Source organism: Solea solea, chromosome 11, assembly GCF_958295425.1.
Source record: "Solea solea chromosome 11, fSolSol10.1, whole genome shotgun sequence".
NCBI classification, from domain to species: domain Eukaryota; kingdom Metazoa; phylum Chordata; class Actinopteri; order Pleuronectiformes; family Soleidae; genus Solea; species Solea solea.
The window spans coordinates 14546286-14563245 of NC_081144.1; the positions used below are offsets into that span (position 1 = coordinate 14546286).

Sequence of the window (16960 nt, forward strand, 5' to 3'; positions counted from 1 at the left end):
GAGAATGAAACCAGATTGCATCCCCATTTTTTCCCCTCTCTCTCTCTCTCTCAACGTATTCATTTAAAGCTTTTAACATTAGCCTCTTCAATGGGCCAATTGCCGTGAGGTCAGACCTCATTCTAAATGCCTTTATAACAAGCGCACTGAGAGTTCATGCTTTGTGTTTTGACGGAACATATATTGCTGTTATTTTCAAAGTGATGGGGCCTTTCAACCAGCGACTGTTTCACAATAAGTGAGCATATGATAACCAGCCTCCAATTTGCCTAATGCCATGGGCGCTAATGGCCAGCACTGAAGTGAATTACAATAATTATCCACATAAACATCAACGTTCATTTCCCTTTCGCAAATAACCCTTTCCGAGGGTGCTTTTTTTCTTTCTTTTTTTAAACGATGCCGGACCCTTTTCGGTTTCACCTGTGAGCCTGTGGGATGTTGAGTTGTCGATATTCTCCTCCTATTTATCAAACTGCTCCAGTGTGAAGAATTGACAGCTCCCAGGCTTTTATTTTCAGAAAACTGACGGTGAAAAAAAAGTAAATCCTGACCTTTTGCATCAAGGTTTACAATCAAAGACTCTAATAAGAGTATAAACAGATAACGTACATGCACATTGCCCTGCTGACCAAATGTTTTTCTCTTAGATAATGAAGAGATCTTCTTTAAACTCCCCCATTCAGCATATTATTTCCACGTTTGTCTCTTTATAATGTACTGCTTGTTTGTGTTGTTATTGACAGCACACAAAAGATTGTTTTAACCTGAATGTCAACCCACGTTTTCTGTGGCTGCGGACACCGGCACCTTTTGCTGCTCAGCTTCATAACTTAAGCTAAGGTCAAACCTTTCACCAACGCACATTAAAGATGAGAAAATGATGACAAAAGATACCTGATGACATTATGATTAAATCATGCTTAATAAGTTACTGTTTGTGTCTCAGATTGATGATGATGATGGCAATAAGAAAAATTGTTTGTATTGTCTGTAGTGTTTGTTTCAATAGATAGATTGTAGATATGAACAGTATGTGTCATAATAAGAATATGTATATGTGGATGCATGTATATACTAAATGATGCATTTGGATGATATACACTTTGTTACAGGAGATTTATTTTGGCAAAATTAAGCTAAAAAGCATATGCTTCTTCCTTTACATATACATACATAGTAGAGATAGTTTATATTGACTGTGTTTTCAAATGTTGTTTATTATTAATATTCGTTATTGTTGTGTTTTCATACGTGTATGAAATAAAGTGGTTGAAACAAAGTTGCTATGATACCGGACAACGTCTTTCTTTCAAAGATACATTTTTCTTTTCTTTTCTTTTCACATTTGTTTGCCAGTAAAATGAAAGGGGAACTCATGTTGACACCTGAAGGGCTTCCTGGTGACTTAAACCACGAAACACAGCATCCTCCAAACAACTTCCATCCACTAAAGGCTGCAGGATACCTTTGAATATTAGTATGTTGTACATGGGCGTCATAAACAAAACACATTCGCAAGCCACTGACACGTGCCCGTCTTTATGCACGCACCACAAATAATTTGGTCACACACACAAACACACACACACGCGGAGCAGAGCATGCACTCAAAAATGTGCAGGGACACACAAGCACGTGATTTTGAATCCAATGTCCATGTGCGCAATGCGGACACTTGTCCTCACAGCATTGTCTCACCTGCTCGCTGTACCATGCCGCAATGAAGTGCTTCCTTTTACGAGGTCAGCCAGTCATTAAATAAAAAAACAAGCTGCTGAGATTGATATCTGCAAAGTCAACACAGCGCAGTGATGAAGACTGAGGGTCAGCTACAGTACACATCAGGATTCACAAAGTTTCTATTCTTCATTTTTTTTTACGCTGCACAAATGTCTCTGCTGGTCATGTGACAACAACTGTGCCTTGATTAAATATTCCTTTGAACATCTTGTGCTCGAAACAAACTCGTGCTTGTGTTAGTATATGTATATGTGCCCTCACTATGACAACCTTCTGCAATCTTCATCCTCACTCTCACTCTATTTTTCTTTCCCACTGGCTGTGCAATCACAGCAGTCTCAACCACCCACACGCAGTAAACTGTAATTAAGGACTTGAATAAGTGGCGATGTGTCACTTGAGCTGAACGCAGTGAAACAATGTGGAGTTAATCCACTGTAATTTGCTCCTCCACCGTATAGTTATGCAAGAACTGTAGCGTTTAAGCTTCCACGGCGCAGTGTACCTGCAGCAAATAACAGAGCGGCGTGTGTCTCTTTCAGATGGCTTTTTTGTCATTTTGTCTGCATCTGATGTCAGGTCAGTAAAATAAACAACCTTTTATGCATTTACTCTCTTTTAAAACCCAAAACAACTGCCTTGACTCCAGCTTCGATTTCAACTGTTTGTGAGCCCAGGGAACAGGACTAAATGAATGTATTAAAAATTAGAACTCTTAGTGGTGGGGCATTCTTTACATCATTTAAAATCAGTGCATTGACTCTTTAATGTCATATACCAAAAATTAAGCAAGCTAAATATGTTGTTCTTATTCCATATGTAAACAGAAATGTACTGCAGACTGCTGTGTTCATTAGAACAACAGATTAATATATGCAAATTAACTTGGACTGTTTCTCAGATCGATGTGTGACTGTGGTTTCTGACAGAAAGAGGACAGACTTTAAAAACTAACAGTTTTCATGGGACACAGGCCTGATGCTTGGTGGCTCTCGCAGGTCTGTGTCTGCCGTTGCTATGGGTGCACTAAGGGGTTGCCAACTGTTCCGAGAACTCGGGCCGAGGGCTGTGTGCGGTTTGAGGTTAATGCATTAAACATGATTTGAAAGATTCTCTGACACACGAATCAACGGACCCACAATGCAGTTTGGCTATATCCCACTCAAATTAAAAGGGGATGAGAAGCATTTAAATTGATGCTTCCTCATGGTCATTCATTTTTTCAATATCTTTTCTACAGGGGACTCTGATTTCTTCCTGTAGTCCAAAAACATGCAGATGTCACTCTAAATTGACCCTAGGTGTGAATGTAAAAGTGTATTGTTCCAATCCAATCCAAACTTATTTCTAAACTTATAGCACATTTAAAAACAACAGTTGACCAAAGTGCGGTACATCGCAAAACTACATAAAATGGACAGGATATGAAACAATGTTTAAAAAAGCAATAAAAACAAAACAACTGAATATGAAACCAATAGAACACACAGTATAAGATCAATGAAAATATAAAACCCTAAAACTACCAACTTTTATGCATGGCCAGGGAACGCCAAGGAGAAGAAGTGTGTTTTTAGACAAGATTTATAAACGGACAGTGTGGGAGCAAGTTTAATATCGGGGAGGGGGGGGTGTTTTAATCTCGATCTAGGTTTTTCTGCAGACTTCAGTGATCGTGAGACAGTAATAGACAGCGAACTGTTGCTCGTCTCTGTACGTTTGCCCTGCGATGGGCTAGCGACCTGTCCATGGTGTCCCCCCCATCGTCTCCAGCGGCCCCGCACCCCTCATGTGGAGGATAAAGCAGTAGAAAATGAATGCATGCACATTTACTACAAGGTGTCTCAAATGCTTAAGCCAGATGTTCAACGTATAAGTCATTGTTCAGCCTGGCTTGCAACTTTCCCCAAGCGCTAATGATCAAGAATGGCTCCTGATGAATTGATGTTGAGTGTCTTTGTGTGGAATTTCATTCGTGACGTCAGGCCCATTACTCTTTCAATTTAGTCTGATTTGGCTCCTTTTTACAGTTAACAAATACAGTCATTTCCTTGCTAACTCAAACCCGGTCCCTGCTTTAGCAATTCAGTGGACAGCCAGAAGGCAATAAAGCAGTCGGGGATGGCGGGAGGTTGCGATGATGAGAAATGGCACACAGGTGCTGCTCTCGTCCCTGAATCCTTTCCTTCATTATGGTGCTCAACGTCGCCATGTGCTTTCCTTAATGATGCTTCAGAGAGCTTACTTGCAACTATATTGCACAATGTTGAATTTCTATTAAAGGTCAAAAGAGACATTTTAACTTGAAAAACACTCTCTCAACTGACATGGCTTTTACAAAATCAGAAGATTACTCATCTGGATTTCCTCTTGGCTGTTTGTGGTGCAAAATGTCATCAAAATTCACACTCATGCAACAGGCACAGCAGGATTACAGGCCTGGTCCTCAGCGACCCCTGCCCTGCAACATCTAAAATGTGCAGGACAGGGGTCGCTGAGGACCAAGATTGGGAACCAGCGGCCTAACAGGTTGTTGGTCAGTGTGCCAGAGAAGACCCGTGATCCCAGCGACACAGACCTCAAAAGAGATCTGCAGGAGGCCCGTAGTATGTGGCCTAAGAGCAGTGGTGTGATGCAGTGTGTACCTTTTGAAGATAAACTAGCGTCTGTTCCATTCAAACCAATGCTGATTAAGCCCATCACCTCCACACAACTCTCTGTGCAATAGCAATAGCAGTTCCACAGGACAAATGTGTCTTGTGCCTGTTCGCCTATATGTGCTTCCGCAGTATACACACAATTGCTCCCTAATCTGGTCTGATCATCATTTTTAGGGGCCGTTTTCAAAAAAATCCCCAAACATTAAAGTCCTGTAAGGTGGAGCTGCCACAGAGCAAACCTGTTGCAGCTCATCCTCCATGTCACTCTGTTGCCTGTTTGTGTTTCGCTCCTCCTCAGATCACGTGTGGCTTCTGACCACCACAAACCCACGGGCCTACGAGCCACGACGATCCTACATCATGAACAATCTTGTGTCACTGATATATATAACAATGCCGACAGGCCATGACTCCAGTAATGGTATTAATGAGGGAGTATTTCTTGCATCATTGATTAAACATTTTTGGGTCTGTTAGGCCTGAGAAAAATGATGGTCAGCCTGGACATTAAACATGGATTTCCAATATGAGTAATGGCACGACTCTGGTCTACAGCAGCAAGGACTTCACATGCTATTAATGAACAAAAATCATCACCGTCGCCCATAATGGTGTGTTGACATTCAGGATATCAGTAGCTCACACAGCCTTGTTTGTGTGTCTGTGTGTGTGTGTGTTTGTATTTCAAGCAGCTCATTTGACATAAAGAGATTTTGTGTTGTTAGAGGAACTGCAATCAGGTGTACTGCCATCTCACAAGAGCCCAATTGTGCTGAAAATAGTCAAAAGTAGCTCTACACACACCGGGAGAAAATACCATTACTTAAGATCCTCATCTAGTGCTGTGGCAACAAGTCTATTACAGGTGAAAGGCTGAGCCGAACAATGACAGCTCTCGTAGCTAATCACAGGATGATTAGAGACCTATATTGTGCACCTCATACAGGACACGGCAGTGCTTCAACTAAACGGTCGATAGAATCTTGTTTCGATGCCTTCCTGCCTCCCCGCCGTCCCGTTCTTCTAATGACACTATCAACATGAGTGGCTCCTCGACGCGAGGCAGACATCCAGTGTAAAAGCCAAACTAATGAGCTGTGACTGTAACTCAGCTTTAACATGATGGATTGCGTTTACTCTCATGGAAGTTCAGCGTCTGCAATGCAGCGGCGCTCATTGAAAATTGTACATAGAGTGCATATGACTTTAATTTTCCTCTTTTCTTTTTTTTAAGAAGTCAGTTTCACATCAAATCAGCGTCCCTCTTCATGGGATCGCTGCTGCTGTGTACATTCTTTTTTATGATCAAAATAATGTTGATCGGTTTTCACTGTGACTCCAGTGGAAATTGGTCTTGGGGGCTTACACAACAGAACACAGGCGCCGATAATTCACTTGGACAAGATGTTGTCTCAGAGAAAGTTGAAACAGATGAATTGATGAGATTAGTTGTCGGCGCAGAGAGTTGTTCATTTGGTCAACGATGCAAAAAAAAACAATTAATCTCGACATGCTCTGCGTTGATGTACAGCCACACATCTGCCTCTGCACCTCCTCTTATATATTAATCCTCTGCTTTGCTGCTGAACCTCACTAAACCGTATCGCCCACGGATGTTGCTGTGTAATTCAGTCCAGCCAAGGATAAACACCAGTTCCACTGTTTTTATGGGTCTGGTGAGTGTAAAATTGTCCCTTTCTAAATATGAATATCACCCGCTGAGCAATTTTAGATCACTTTGCTATCAAAATGGTTACAGCCCTCAGGGCAGGAATTAGGCCAGAAAGCTTTAAAAGTGAAGATTAACGGCATTGGATTTTTAAGATATAAAGCCTAATATCCGTCTTCTGCTGGGTAAAAACAGCAAGACACTGGCAAAAACAAAACACAGAGAGTGTCCTGTGGACAAAGTCTAAATTATAACTAAGAAGTGTGTAACTTTTAAAATCAAATCAGTTTGTTTTTGTAGTGCACCATATCACAAAACACATTACCTCAAGAAACTTTAGGCTGATACCTTTACAATATGATCGAGAGAGAAGAGAAAACCCAACAGTTCACACAACGAGCAAGCAACTGGCATCAGTGGAGAGAAAGACTCAAAGAATCGAGCCACCTGCCTCGGCCGGTTGGGGTGAAAGGAAAAATGGGGGACAAAAGGGCAGCGAGGTAGAGACAGAAGAGAGCTCACTCATGATAGTTGAAGCTGAATCTGTCGTCATATTTTATAGCATTACAATTTCGTGTGTACAAGCAAGCCATGAAATGTTGCAAAATATGATACAGATATCTCATAGTATAATGAGTATGAATATCCCAATGGCACAGAAAGTAAGAAATGTGTCAATTACTTCTTGGTTGGAAGGAAAATGCATTTGTGGGTTGAGCAGCAGAGTATGTGCGTTGTGCCCATGGGGCAATAAACAGACTTTCCAACGTTAGAAGATGTACTGTAAAGAAGCATTGTTACAACAAAGAAATAATCAACCAAACTTTTGTAATACCTTTGTATTTTTGATCCATTTCTTTGCACTACATGTTGAGAGTGGGGTGGTGGGATGGCGACGCTTACAGTGATTTATAACAGAAGTTATAAACTGGAGCTTTAACTCAAATAGTGCAGAAGAACACTAAAGTCCAGGCCCGTTCCTGAAAATGTACAGAGGGGGTTGTATTTGAGAATGAAAATGTCACTCCATCATTTTTCGTGTCAGCCCACTGGTCAGGAAAATGTCAGTGTCAAACACGTCAAGCAATCTTTTTTAGAGTGAGAGAGAAAACTTCAGACTATCCTTTATATCGTATGAAAGTATGACTAACGTTTTTATAATTATATAATGCATTTTATTCAATAAAATTAATCATTTACGACAATAAAACAAAGCTATTTAAAACAGAATAACAAGTGAGACAAATAACAATTGACAGGAACTAAAAATGAGGGCCACACGGTTAGTGTAGCGGTTAGCACTCTTGCCTTTATAGCAAGGGCCTTTCTGCATGGAGTGTGACACATGGTGGATGGTTGTTTGTCTCTATGTGTGGCCCTGTGATGGACTGTCCAGGGTGTTCATCGCCTATCGCCCTATGTCAGCTGAGACTGGCACAGGACCCCCCGCAACCCTCATGTGGAGGATAAAGCGGAAGAAAATGGATGGATGGATGGATGAGGGAACTAATATGAAATAGGTCTGGGAGAGAGTCATGAAGGGTTCCAGAGAATGTATGGATTATTAAAACAATGTCATCAGCCTAGTATAAGTAGGTGAGCGTTGGACCCAGACGAAGCACACAGTACAACAGAGGTATCTTGAAGTGCCCTTGTAATTGCACTATACAACAATCATGCTCTGCCACAGCAGACAGGAACCAGTAGGGCTAAGGACATTTGTAATCAGGGACAGAAGGCTGAAAATTCATGATATGAATTCCCAGTAGGAGATTTGGAAAGTCTTGCATAGGTAAGAAAGATAGTGAAGAACAATCTGGCAAATGAGTGAGTGTGAGTCTTTATCCTGGGTTGATTGGAGCTGTAGAGCAGCTGAGTGAACCAGGTGAGCACAATCAACAGGTGAGGTGGGTGTGGCCGACACTCCAACAGGAGTGAAGTGGCTCAAACTGGACAGAACGATGCAGATTATGACACATAGACCCCCTTACCACATTTTTCTTTTAGCAAGCTGACATAAGCATTTAGCATCATCACTGCCTCACAGACCTGAGCACAGCTGCTGGGTTGTTAACACAGAATAATTGGGAGTTAACGTGTCATAACATTTTAGATTTGGCTTTATCTCATGTGCTCATTTAGTTACACTGGCAAAAAAAAAAAAAAAAAAAAAGTTGAGGGAGTTATCATCATCATCATGTTCTGACCTTGATCCTTAAACAAAAGGTCACATAGAGGCTGAGTAGGCTCTTGTCTGTGACGCATGTGTAAATGTTTAACCCTTAGTCCGAAGACTTCTGAAACATAACATTATGTGACGGTCAACAAAAGAAAATATGAGAGTCTAGAGCTTATCCTCTTAGTTCCACCTAAACACCTGATAAAGATTAAAACTGAGCCCCAATTACTCCTTATTCATTCAGAACAAAACATAAACAAAAGCACTATTTTGGCTCTCCCAACTAAATGAAATTGCTTCATGTAGTTTGAAAACTTTAAAAGTCCCCCTTACAGACCTAAACCCTTTGTCTTCCTTTCACTGCACAGATCTGTCAGGACCAGAATGAACAGGGTTTTTTTTTTTTCTATTCTGACCAGCTTGTTGCATCCCTTCCTCTTGCCGGTGACAGCTCATTTTCGGAGCCACGGCTTCAGCACTGAAAGAGCAGAGGGCCCTATAATGATCAGCTTTTAGTGCTGCTGCTGGTAGGCTGAATAAGCCATCAGGCATCATTAGGCCCCGCCAGGGGAAAACAAAAAAACCTCTCCATTCCAGACGGCGCAGCCAAATAGGGCAACTCGTTGGGTGACATGCATCAGAGACACTTTAGCCCGTGTGACGCGTGTGTGATAAAATGCTCTGCTCTGTCAATACATCACTCAGCGGTGAAAGACTCCACATTATCGATGATGACGCTTTTTTTTATTTTTCTTTGAAAACTGTAATTTATTTAATCTGAAGCATCTGGTTGTCAGTTTATCTATCAACCGGATGCAAATTTTTTACTTATGCCGAATTGAAAGCAGCATCTCATCAACAGCGAGCGCACATGAAACTCGACTGAATCCGCTCTGAAAAGAGACTAATGATCTCTCAACAGCTTTGTAAATCTGTCGCATTCACAGAGAGGTCTATTATTATGACCTGGCAGGTCCTTTTCTCTGGAACATTTTTTTTTTTTAAAAAAACAGCTTCTTTTTTTTTACGTCGAAATGTCTCAGCCAGTCAAGCATACTGCATTTGTTCAGTGCTCTCGATACAAGTTAAATTTGAAATGTCACAAATGCTAAACAAAGTGAGCCCAGCTGACAGAGATGAATACGGTGCCGCGGGCGCTTCGGAGTCAATACACACAAGCACAGAACCTCCATCTCTGTTTTTGAAACAAAAAAATGAAGGAAAAATCCAGGAAGTCTAGGGCAAGCAAGTTCCAATTTGTATTTTTATTCAAATTTATTCTGGTACGTGCTGAACTGATACTTGCTTTGGGGAGCATGGTACGTTTTAAATCATTTGCAACAGCCTGAATCTCTAAAACATTACATTTATAATAAATCATTCTACTCCCTTTCGCGTCACTTTTTCTTCTTCTTCTTCTTCTTCAGGATTAGCTTTTGTTCACACAGTGTTTGTTGTTCACAAAGAGCAGCCCTTTTGTCTTTCGGCGGGGAATCGCCACACAACCTGCCTGTTAACACCTTTCTCGAGAAGCATCAGCCGAGTGCTGGGTGTTAATTTGGCCTGTCGTGACTGATCGAGGCCAAGCGCGTGGACCGTTTGATGTTAACCGTTTCTAAATTTTCGCAACAGCGGGACGAAAATGAATTCCGACGTCTGTGAAATGCAAAGACAAACAAAATGACTCATGTGACAGTGACGCTGACACGGCTTATACAATGAACGCGGCGTTATCGGATAGATATTTGTGGGTAAAATGAGTGAGTGACTTTTCAGGGTGTCATCTACCTGTTGCTCTTATCATATGTGCAAATAGAAGCAAACTCACAACTGGATCCATGGAGTTTTTCCACCAACGGTCACGAAAAATGTGGCCAAAATGAGGAAATGACTGAAACAATGTTGCTGTCTCCCAACATGGCTGCCACAAATGTAAAGCAAGTCAAATAATAGCATAATAACCTATAAACAACAAGATCTCCAAATGTTTCCCCTTTGTTTTACATTTAATGAAGCATCACTTTACAAAACATATGATGGACAACCGGAAATTCAATATTATGCCTAAAGTTTACCAGTTACACACGTGCATTACAGATCACAATGGACCCTCAACGGCACAAGACATTTAGTCACAGGAGCTTAAAAATATAGTATATCACATTATGATTGGGAACTTGGCTTGTAACCGGAAGGTCGCCGGTTCAAGTCCCCACCAGGTGGAAAGGGCTGGGGTACACATGAGCAAGGTACCCAACCCCCATTGCTCCCCGGGCGCTACTCAGTGTGGCAGCCCACTGCTCCTAATTCTAGGATGGGTCAAAATGCAGAGGATAATTTCCCTTAGGGGATTAATAAAGTATCTAAAATTTAAATAAATAAATAAATAAATAAATTAGATTCACAAATTCATCCTGCAGGCTGGATCGGACCCTCCAGTGGGGCGGAGTACATTTTTCTTTAGAAATCCAGAAACATCCTTCTGTTGCTGTATATCACACCTTTAGCTGCACTGCTGATTGTTGATCAAACCTTGTTGAAATGTTTATGGACGCACTCACAAATTGGAATCCACTATCAACATTAGTCTTCATTTGGGGGGTTTTTCTGGCCACTAAAAATGTTAATCCAATATCCATTCTCTTGTTAGTTCTGTTTTGGTCTCATTTAATATTTGAGAGGAGGGGAAAAAAAAACAACAAAAAACACAATTTTCCCTGCTAAATGCACTTTCTTCATTCATTTGTTGTTGGTCATGTGTGCTGTGTGCTCTCTGGCAGGCAGCGTTCAGAGCATTTAGAGGCTGTTTGTTGAAAATAGCCGCCTGCTGTCACTGGAAACACATTGAACAAAACAGTGGGAATCATTTTGCGGGCCATAAAACCAAGACAATTAGCTAAAATTGGTCAAAAAGCTTTGTCGTTACATGATCACTCTCTGTGGATTTAGTTCTATAACCCACACCTTTCACGTGCACGATTTGATTAAAGGCCTAAAGTGTGAAAGATAGTGATGTCTAATGGTGAGAGAGTGCAGAGTGTAACACAAGTCAGGGAGTTGTGAGGAGGAACAATCAAAAGTCAAAACCTCAAAGTTCAAATATTCATAATTCAGAGAGGTTACCCGGTTATCTTATTTCTATGCTACAAAAGATGCCAACATAACATGAACATACAACCAAGGCAAGGTTACCTCAAGTGGGCCGGACCAGTAAAGTAATCACATAATAAACCTTTTGTTTTTCTCTTTGTTTTACATTTAAAGAAGTCTCAAAATGTATTATGAGCAACCTTTAACACCCAAGTTTTACGATTTACACGTGTGCAAGATCACAGTGGATCTACAACGACACAAATCATTTAGTCACAGGTATCTGGAACTGAAAAGTATAGTATTTGACATCTTCCTGTGGGCCGGATTGGACCCTCTAGTGGGGCCTGAATTAGACCAACCCACAAACTCTAAACAAAATGATCATATCAAATTCAACATTCAAGCAATAATTCAATCGGAGCAACTCACAAACTCAAAACACAATTCAAAATCAACAATCAGAGAAAGCATCAAATAGCAACAATAATGTTCTTTCGGTTCAGTTCGATTTGGTTCGGTGGAGGGCAAGGATGAAAAAGGGGACAATTTGTATATATATATATCAGTTCAGAAATATGTCATAGATGGGGGGGGGTTGGGGATTGGATATAATTTCAATTCAGTGGAATGGATTAGGATTATTATGTATCTGTGCATATGTGTACATATGTATGCGTGTGGGGACGTGTGGGGTAATGGGAATATAATTTCAGTTCAGTTCAGTTTCACAGGGATATGAATTGATTACGTGGTGTGTGTGTGTGTATGTGTGAGAGGTAGAGAGAGAAAAAAGACAGAAGAGGGAAAAGGGGGGTGATCTGTAGTTTGAGGTTGGAAGCCAGGAGAGTTCCAGAAATGTTGAACTTATCTGCTACGAGTAGGTGTCTTCCAACCGAGAATTCAGCCACTGCATCCAAGCAGGTTTGAAAAGATCATCAGGGTCTCCTGCTCTTGTCCCGCTTATTCCTCTGGTTTTTTGTCCCACACCGAACTGTCTTTCATTTACTTTTCTTAGTGGCTCAAAGAACTTCATCGAACTTCAGAATATTTCTTCATTTGTCTGCACTCCTTCTCATGCGTCATTCCACCTTCCAGCTTCTTTTGTTTGTTCCCTCTCTCTCCTCAGCTCTCAGGTGTGACTGATTTATGAGTTCCCTCCCCCCTTTACTTCCTGCTCTGGTGAGGAAAAACTGGTCGGCCATTTTTTTTTTTTCCATCCTCCCTTCTCGTTACACTGTGATAGACTAGAGAGCTGTGCAGGGTGAACCCTGTCTTTTGCCCTACAGTATGTCAGCTGGGATTGGCACCAGCGCCCCTCATGTATCTGCTTCAGAACATCAAACACATGCTCTGGCTAGTTGGGTGATCCTTGCCTTAAGTACAGACTTATTCTAAGTCGCCACTTTTTTGTGTCTGATACGATACCGATATCACAAACTTGAGTATCTACCGATACCGATATTAGTCCGATACAATCATTTTAGACCATTTACGAAATAAGCAGCCCAAACATGACTCAGCTAAAATGCTTTTGCTGATTTTGATTTCCATTTTCACAGTCTGTGCATAGTAAGGTATGTGATATATAGGATTTTTGGTTGTATCATATTTCACATTTGTACCTGTCCGATATACAGCCCAGTGATTTTGACCAGTATCACACTGATACCGATACCGATTCCCATCCCTAATACTAAAGGCCCTGGTATATATACTTCCGCACATCGTGCACATGACACGATTTGCGTCATCAATGCCTTTTTTCTGTCCAGAAAAGTTGCAGAAAAAGTCACCATGGAGAATAATGACCACAGATAATGACATTTCACTGGCAAAATGCACTCAAAGAGAAAAGCCAGGAATGTACCGCTCAAATAATTTGCATTTAAACGAAACCAATTTATATGACAGAATGTCTTTCCACTTAGGTTTCTCCAAAAAACTCAGTCAATGAGGAAGAAAGGCATGTGCGCTTGAGGTGGCACTGTCAAAAACACTGAAATATGTCTGACAGCTACAAAAAGCACACGGTGTGAACACAGACAAATTTTTACTACAAAATGACCGTCAAATTGTGAAATCGTGGAGAAAGATGTTGGAGCTGAAAGAGAAGAAACCTGAGAGAAAATAAAAAAAATACAATGAGCGCTCATACTGTTGCCTTTGATGTGTGTTTGCCTGCCTTTGATCAGCCGTCTCTATGAGGACATTTGAATAGTTGCTCAAATGTCGTGAACAAGCCAAACATTTTTGATGCATGGACTGTTTAAATCAGTATTATCAACTAATACATGATTAAAATGAGCAGATCAAAAATATTAGCAGTAACCTGGAAACCAGACAAATGAGTGATACCATGACAGGACCTATAACATACAGTCACATCCTATGAATTTTACAACTTTCTCTACATTTATGGATGTGACCATTATGGTTCATTTAGGAATAGGTTTGTTTTTTTATGACGCACACTAACAAAACCTTAAAAGTCTTTGTTATTTTTAAGCACCGGCGCATATGAAGTCACATTTAAATTTGAATTACACAGTTAGGCCTGAGCACTCCCTTCCCTCTTCCTCCAGATCAAAAGGAAAGCTAAAAAATGCGTTGCTTCCAGGCATCAGCTTTGATGTTGCTCCTCTGCTTGCTCATTTAAGCTCAGGGGCATAAAGTCAAGAGTGGCCAGCACCTACTGACATCAAATTGTTTTGTGTTCGCTCAACTGCATGAGATACTGATTGATACAAGGTCCTGTGTAGGAGAAGTAATATTTTTCATTTGTTCCTCTAATTCTGTAGATATGTATATATATATATATATATATATAAAAAAAAAGATTGCTGCTTTTTCTCTGGCAAAGGGTAGTTAGTCTATGTCATTCCATGTCGTAAAGTGCTGCAAAATGTATGGTTTCAATATGGTTCTTTTTATTTCATGACAGACGCTGCCTGAGGAGCCATAATCAAACGAGACCCTGGGAGCCTTTATTATCCGGCGTCGTTAGAGGAAGCAACACGACACAGAGCCATGTAATTAGAGAGTTTTGTGAAATTTGTGGAACTGTAACTCCGCACCAGCAGGTGATTTCTGCGGATTGTTTGCATTGTCTGTCTCAATGCAGAAAAACTATAAGGGATCATTGAAGAGTGTCGCCAACACGTGCACAACAAGAAAGGGAAACAAAATGTCATTAATGTGGCCTTTGATATTCCACTTGTGTAATTGGATCAGCACTGTGTGAACCCGGGCGGCGGCGTGTCTCTGCAGCACATGTGAAACAAGCGCATTCATCATTACCTGCTATTCATCCAGTTTAGGAAGATGATGAGCAGCACACCAGCTGAAAAGAGCGTAATGAAGCCTTTGCCTTTGGCTGCGCGAGGTTTCTAAAGAATCTGGGGCTACATTGTTTCGTAGGTTATTCACGAATTAACGCGCAACTTATTTGATTATCCATTCTCTCGGCTTCCTCGCATACAGGCTTGACATAAAGTTGGTAAAGACAAGCTAGAATTATGTGTTATATGATCGACAGAATATAAAGTGTCCCAAGTGCCTTGTGTTTAATGCACGCTGTTGTTAGTTGTTGCTCCTCTTTGGTGTATTTATTTTTTTTAATGGTTATGCAAGAATGACCGGTATATTTCACCGGGTCTGATTTACAACGTGAAATTCATTCACTATAGAAACTGTGGGCAAAAAGTCAATATTTGAGCGTGCGTGCATCGCCTCGTCCGACTTTGCCTCAGTAAGTGGTTCAGAATCCCATACATCACATTGTTGCCAGGAAGGCTATGAGAGTGTGTGCTAATTGCAGTGTGACGGATTCACCCGGTAACCAACACAGAGGCTTCGCTGCTGCAAGAATCAGAAGGTTTAGGCTGATTAGGTGACACTGGAGACTATAGCACTAGCCTTAAAGCCTGCTATTGAACGTGCTTTGACGGCACAAGGATTTTCTTTATCCCAGGCTACATGTCATGCATTCAGAGATCAGCATCCAGCGAAGACGGGCAGTTTATCTTCTACTTTAATCTTCTCTTCTAAATGGGACTGACGGGTTTAACAACCTGTGATAAGTCACTACTGAAGCAACTCCCTTGACTTGTGACCGGGAATTAAATGAGGAATTAAAAGGACCACTGTCTGGAAACTACTATTCTCTGACATCACAGTGTCACCACCATTACATTTAATTTGATTTATATTTAAGAATGAATGCTGTTTTTCCCCCCCTTCTTTGAAGTTCAAATAGAAAGCAGAGTAAATGTGATACAGGGATTACGAACCTACCTCTTAACACACTGAGGGGAAAATAAACGCATTTACAGCCACAACTTGGCTTTTAGTAGGCGAAGACATAAATCTGTGCAATAATGATAAACTATAAAATATCTTAACTGCTTTAGCGCAGTAAATGTGGTAATCATAATATTAATAATAATAATAATGATAATAAAAAAAGCAGCCATAACTGTTGCATGACATCAGTGTTTGCGTTTATACCGTAGAAACAGGTGGGGGAAATATTATGACCTTTCTCTGAACAATTTGCAATTAACTGTTATTACCATCCCGAACATTATATCCATGCTTTATTGTTCACCCTGAAATAAAGTGTTACATACATAGATACACACATTTCATACATAAAAAGATAAATAAATAATGTTCAAACGCACAAACACTGTCTCAGTGAAGTCCATCAATGCTGCATGTCTGACAGTTGCAGATCATATGTACAGTCGAGGTCAACTCCAGTTCATGTGGAGCCGGGAGGGACGGAGCACATTAGGGGCGGGCAGGGTTCGGGGCAGTGTTAGCAGGAGGTGAAAGTTTTCCAGAAGAAGTTTTTACAGGGGGCTTTGCGGTCGCGCTGAGGCAGAGATAACCTGTTATAGACAGCCCTCTCCTCCAGGCGAGACTCCAGCGGTTCCTCCAGATCCTCGGACGCCACGTCCCCGGGCAGCATGTTGGTGTCCAGAGCTCCGTCCAACAAGCCAGACACCAACTTCAGGATCAGGTCTTTGCGCTCTTTGCTCAGCTCCTGCTCAAACAGCAGAGTAGAAAAGACAGCATTATTACCAACATGACTACCAAGTCATTCAAAACAAGGGAGCTCTAGAATTGTTATTTTTTCACTTTAAATGCAAATTAGAAATCTTTACAACATTGTACATAACGAATTTTAAAGTTAAGTTAAAAATGATTCAAATATTAGCCACAAAACATAGAAAATCTGAAATTTCCCCCCTGAGCAATAACAATGAACTTACCCTGTTCACATGGATGGAGCTTCTGTCCTCCACAGGAAGCACGGCGGCTGCTCTTACACTGAACACAACCCCCATGAGAGCTGCTAACATCACCAGGAGCTGCATGATGTGACAGGAGTGCAGGGGACCGACTAGAGCTACAGCCACAGGAGCAGGAGGCTCACAGAGATACTGTAGGAGTGAGTGAATGAGTGAGTGAGTGAGTGAGTGAGTGAGTGAGTGTGAGGTCTGAGCAGCTCACTCTGGCCAGAGATCCACAGGAGAGTGGGTCAGAAAGTACAGTACAGGAGATTTGGAAGATTTGGAAGCCAGTGATGTTTCTTCTCCCCTTCCTCCAAAG

At 41.2% G+C, this 16960-nt stretch overlaps 1 protein-coding gene across 1 annotated transcript; it reads right to left on the bottom strand.

The window, feature by feature from the left end:
* Positions 1-15922: 15922 nt before the first annotated feature.
* On the bottom strand, positions 15923-16960 carry sst7 (somatostatin family member 7). The gene is made up of 2 exons (XM_058643336.1): positions 16621-16960; positions 15923-16391 (listed from the first exon to the last, which is right to left on the bottom strand). The coding sequence occupies exons 1-2, from the start codon at positions 16723-16725 to the stop codon at positions 16164-16166; spliced, it is 333 nt and encodes a 110-aa protein (XP_058499319.1). The 5' UTR covers positions 16726-16960; the 3' UTR covers positions 15923-16163.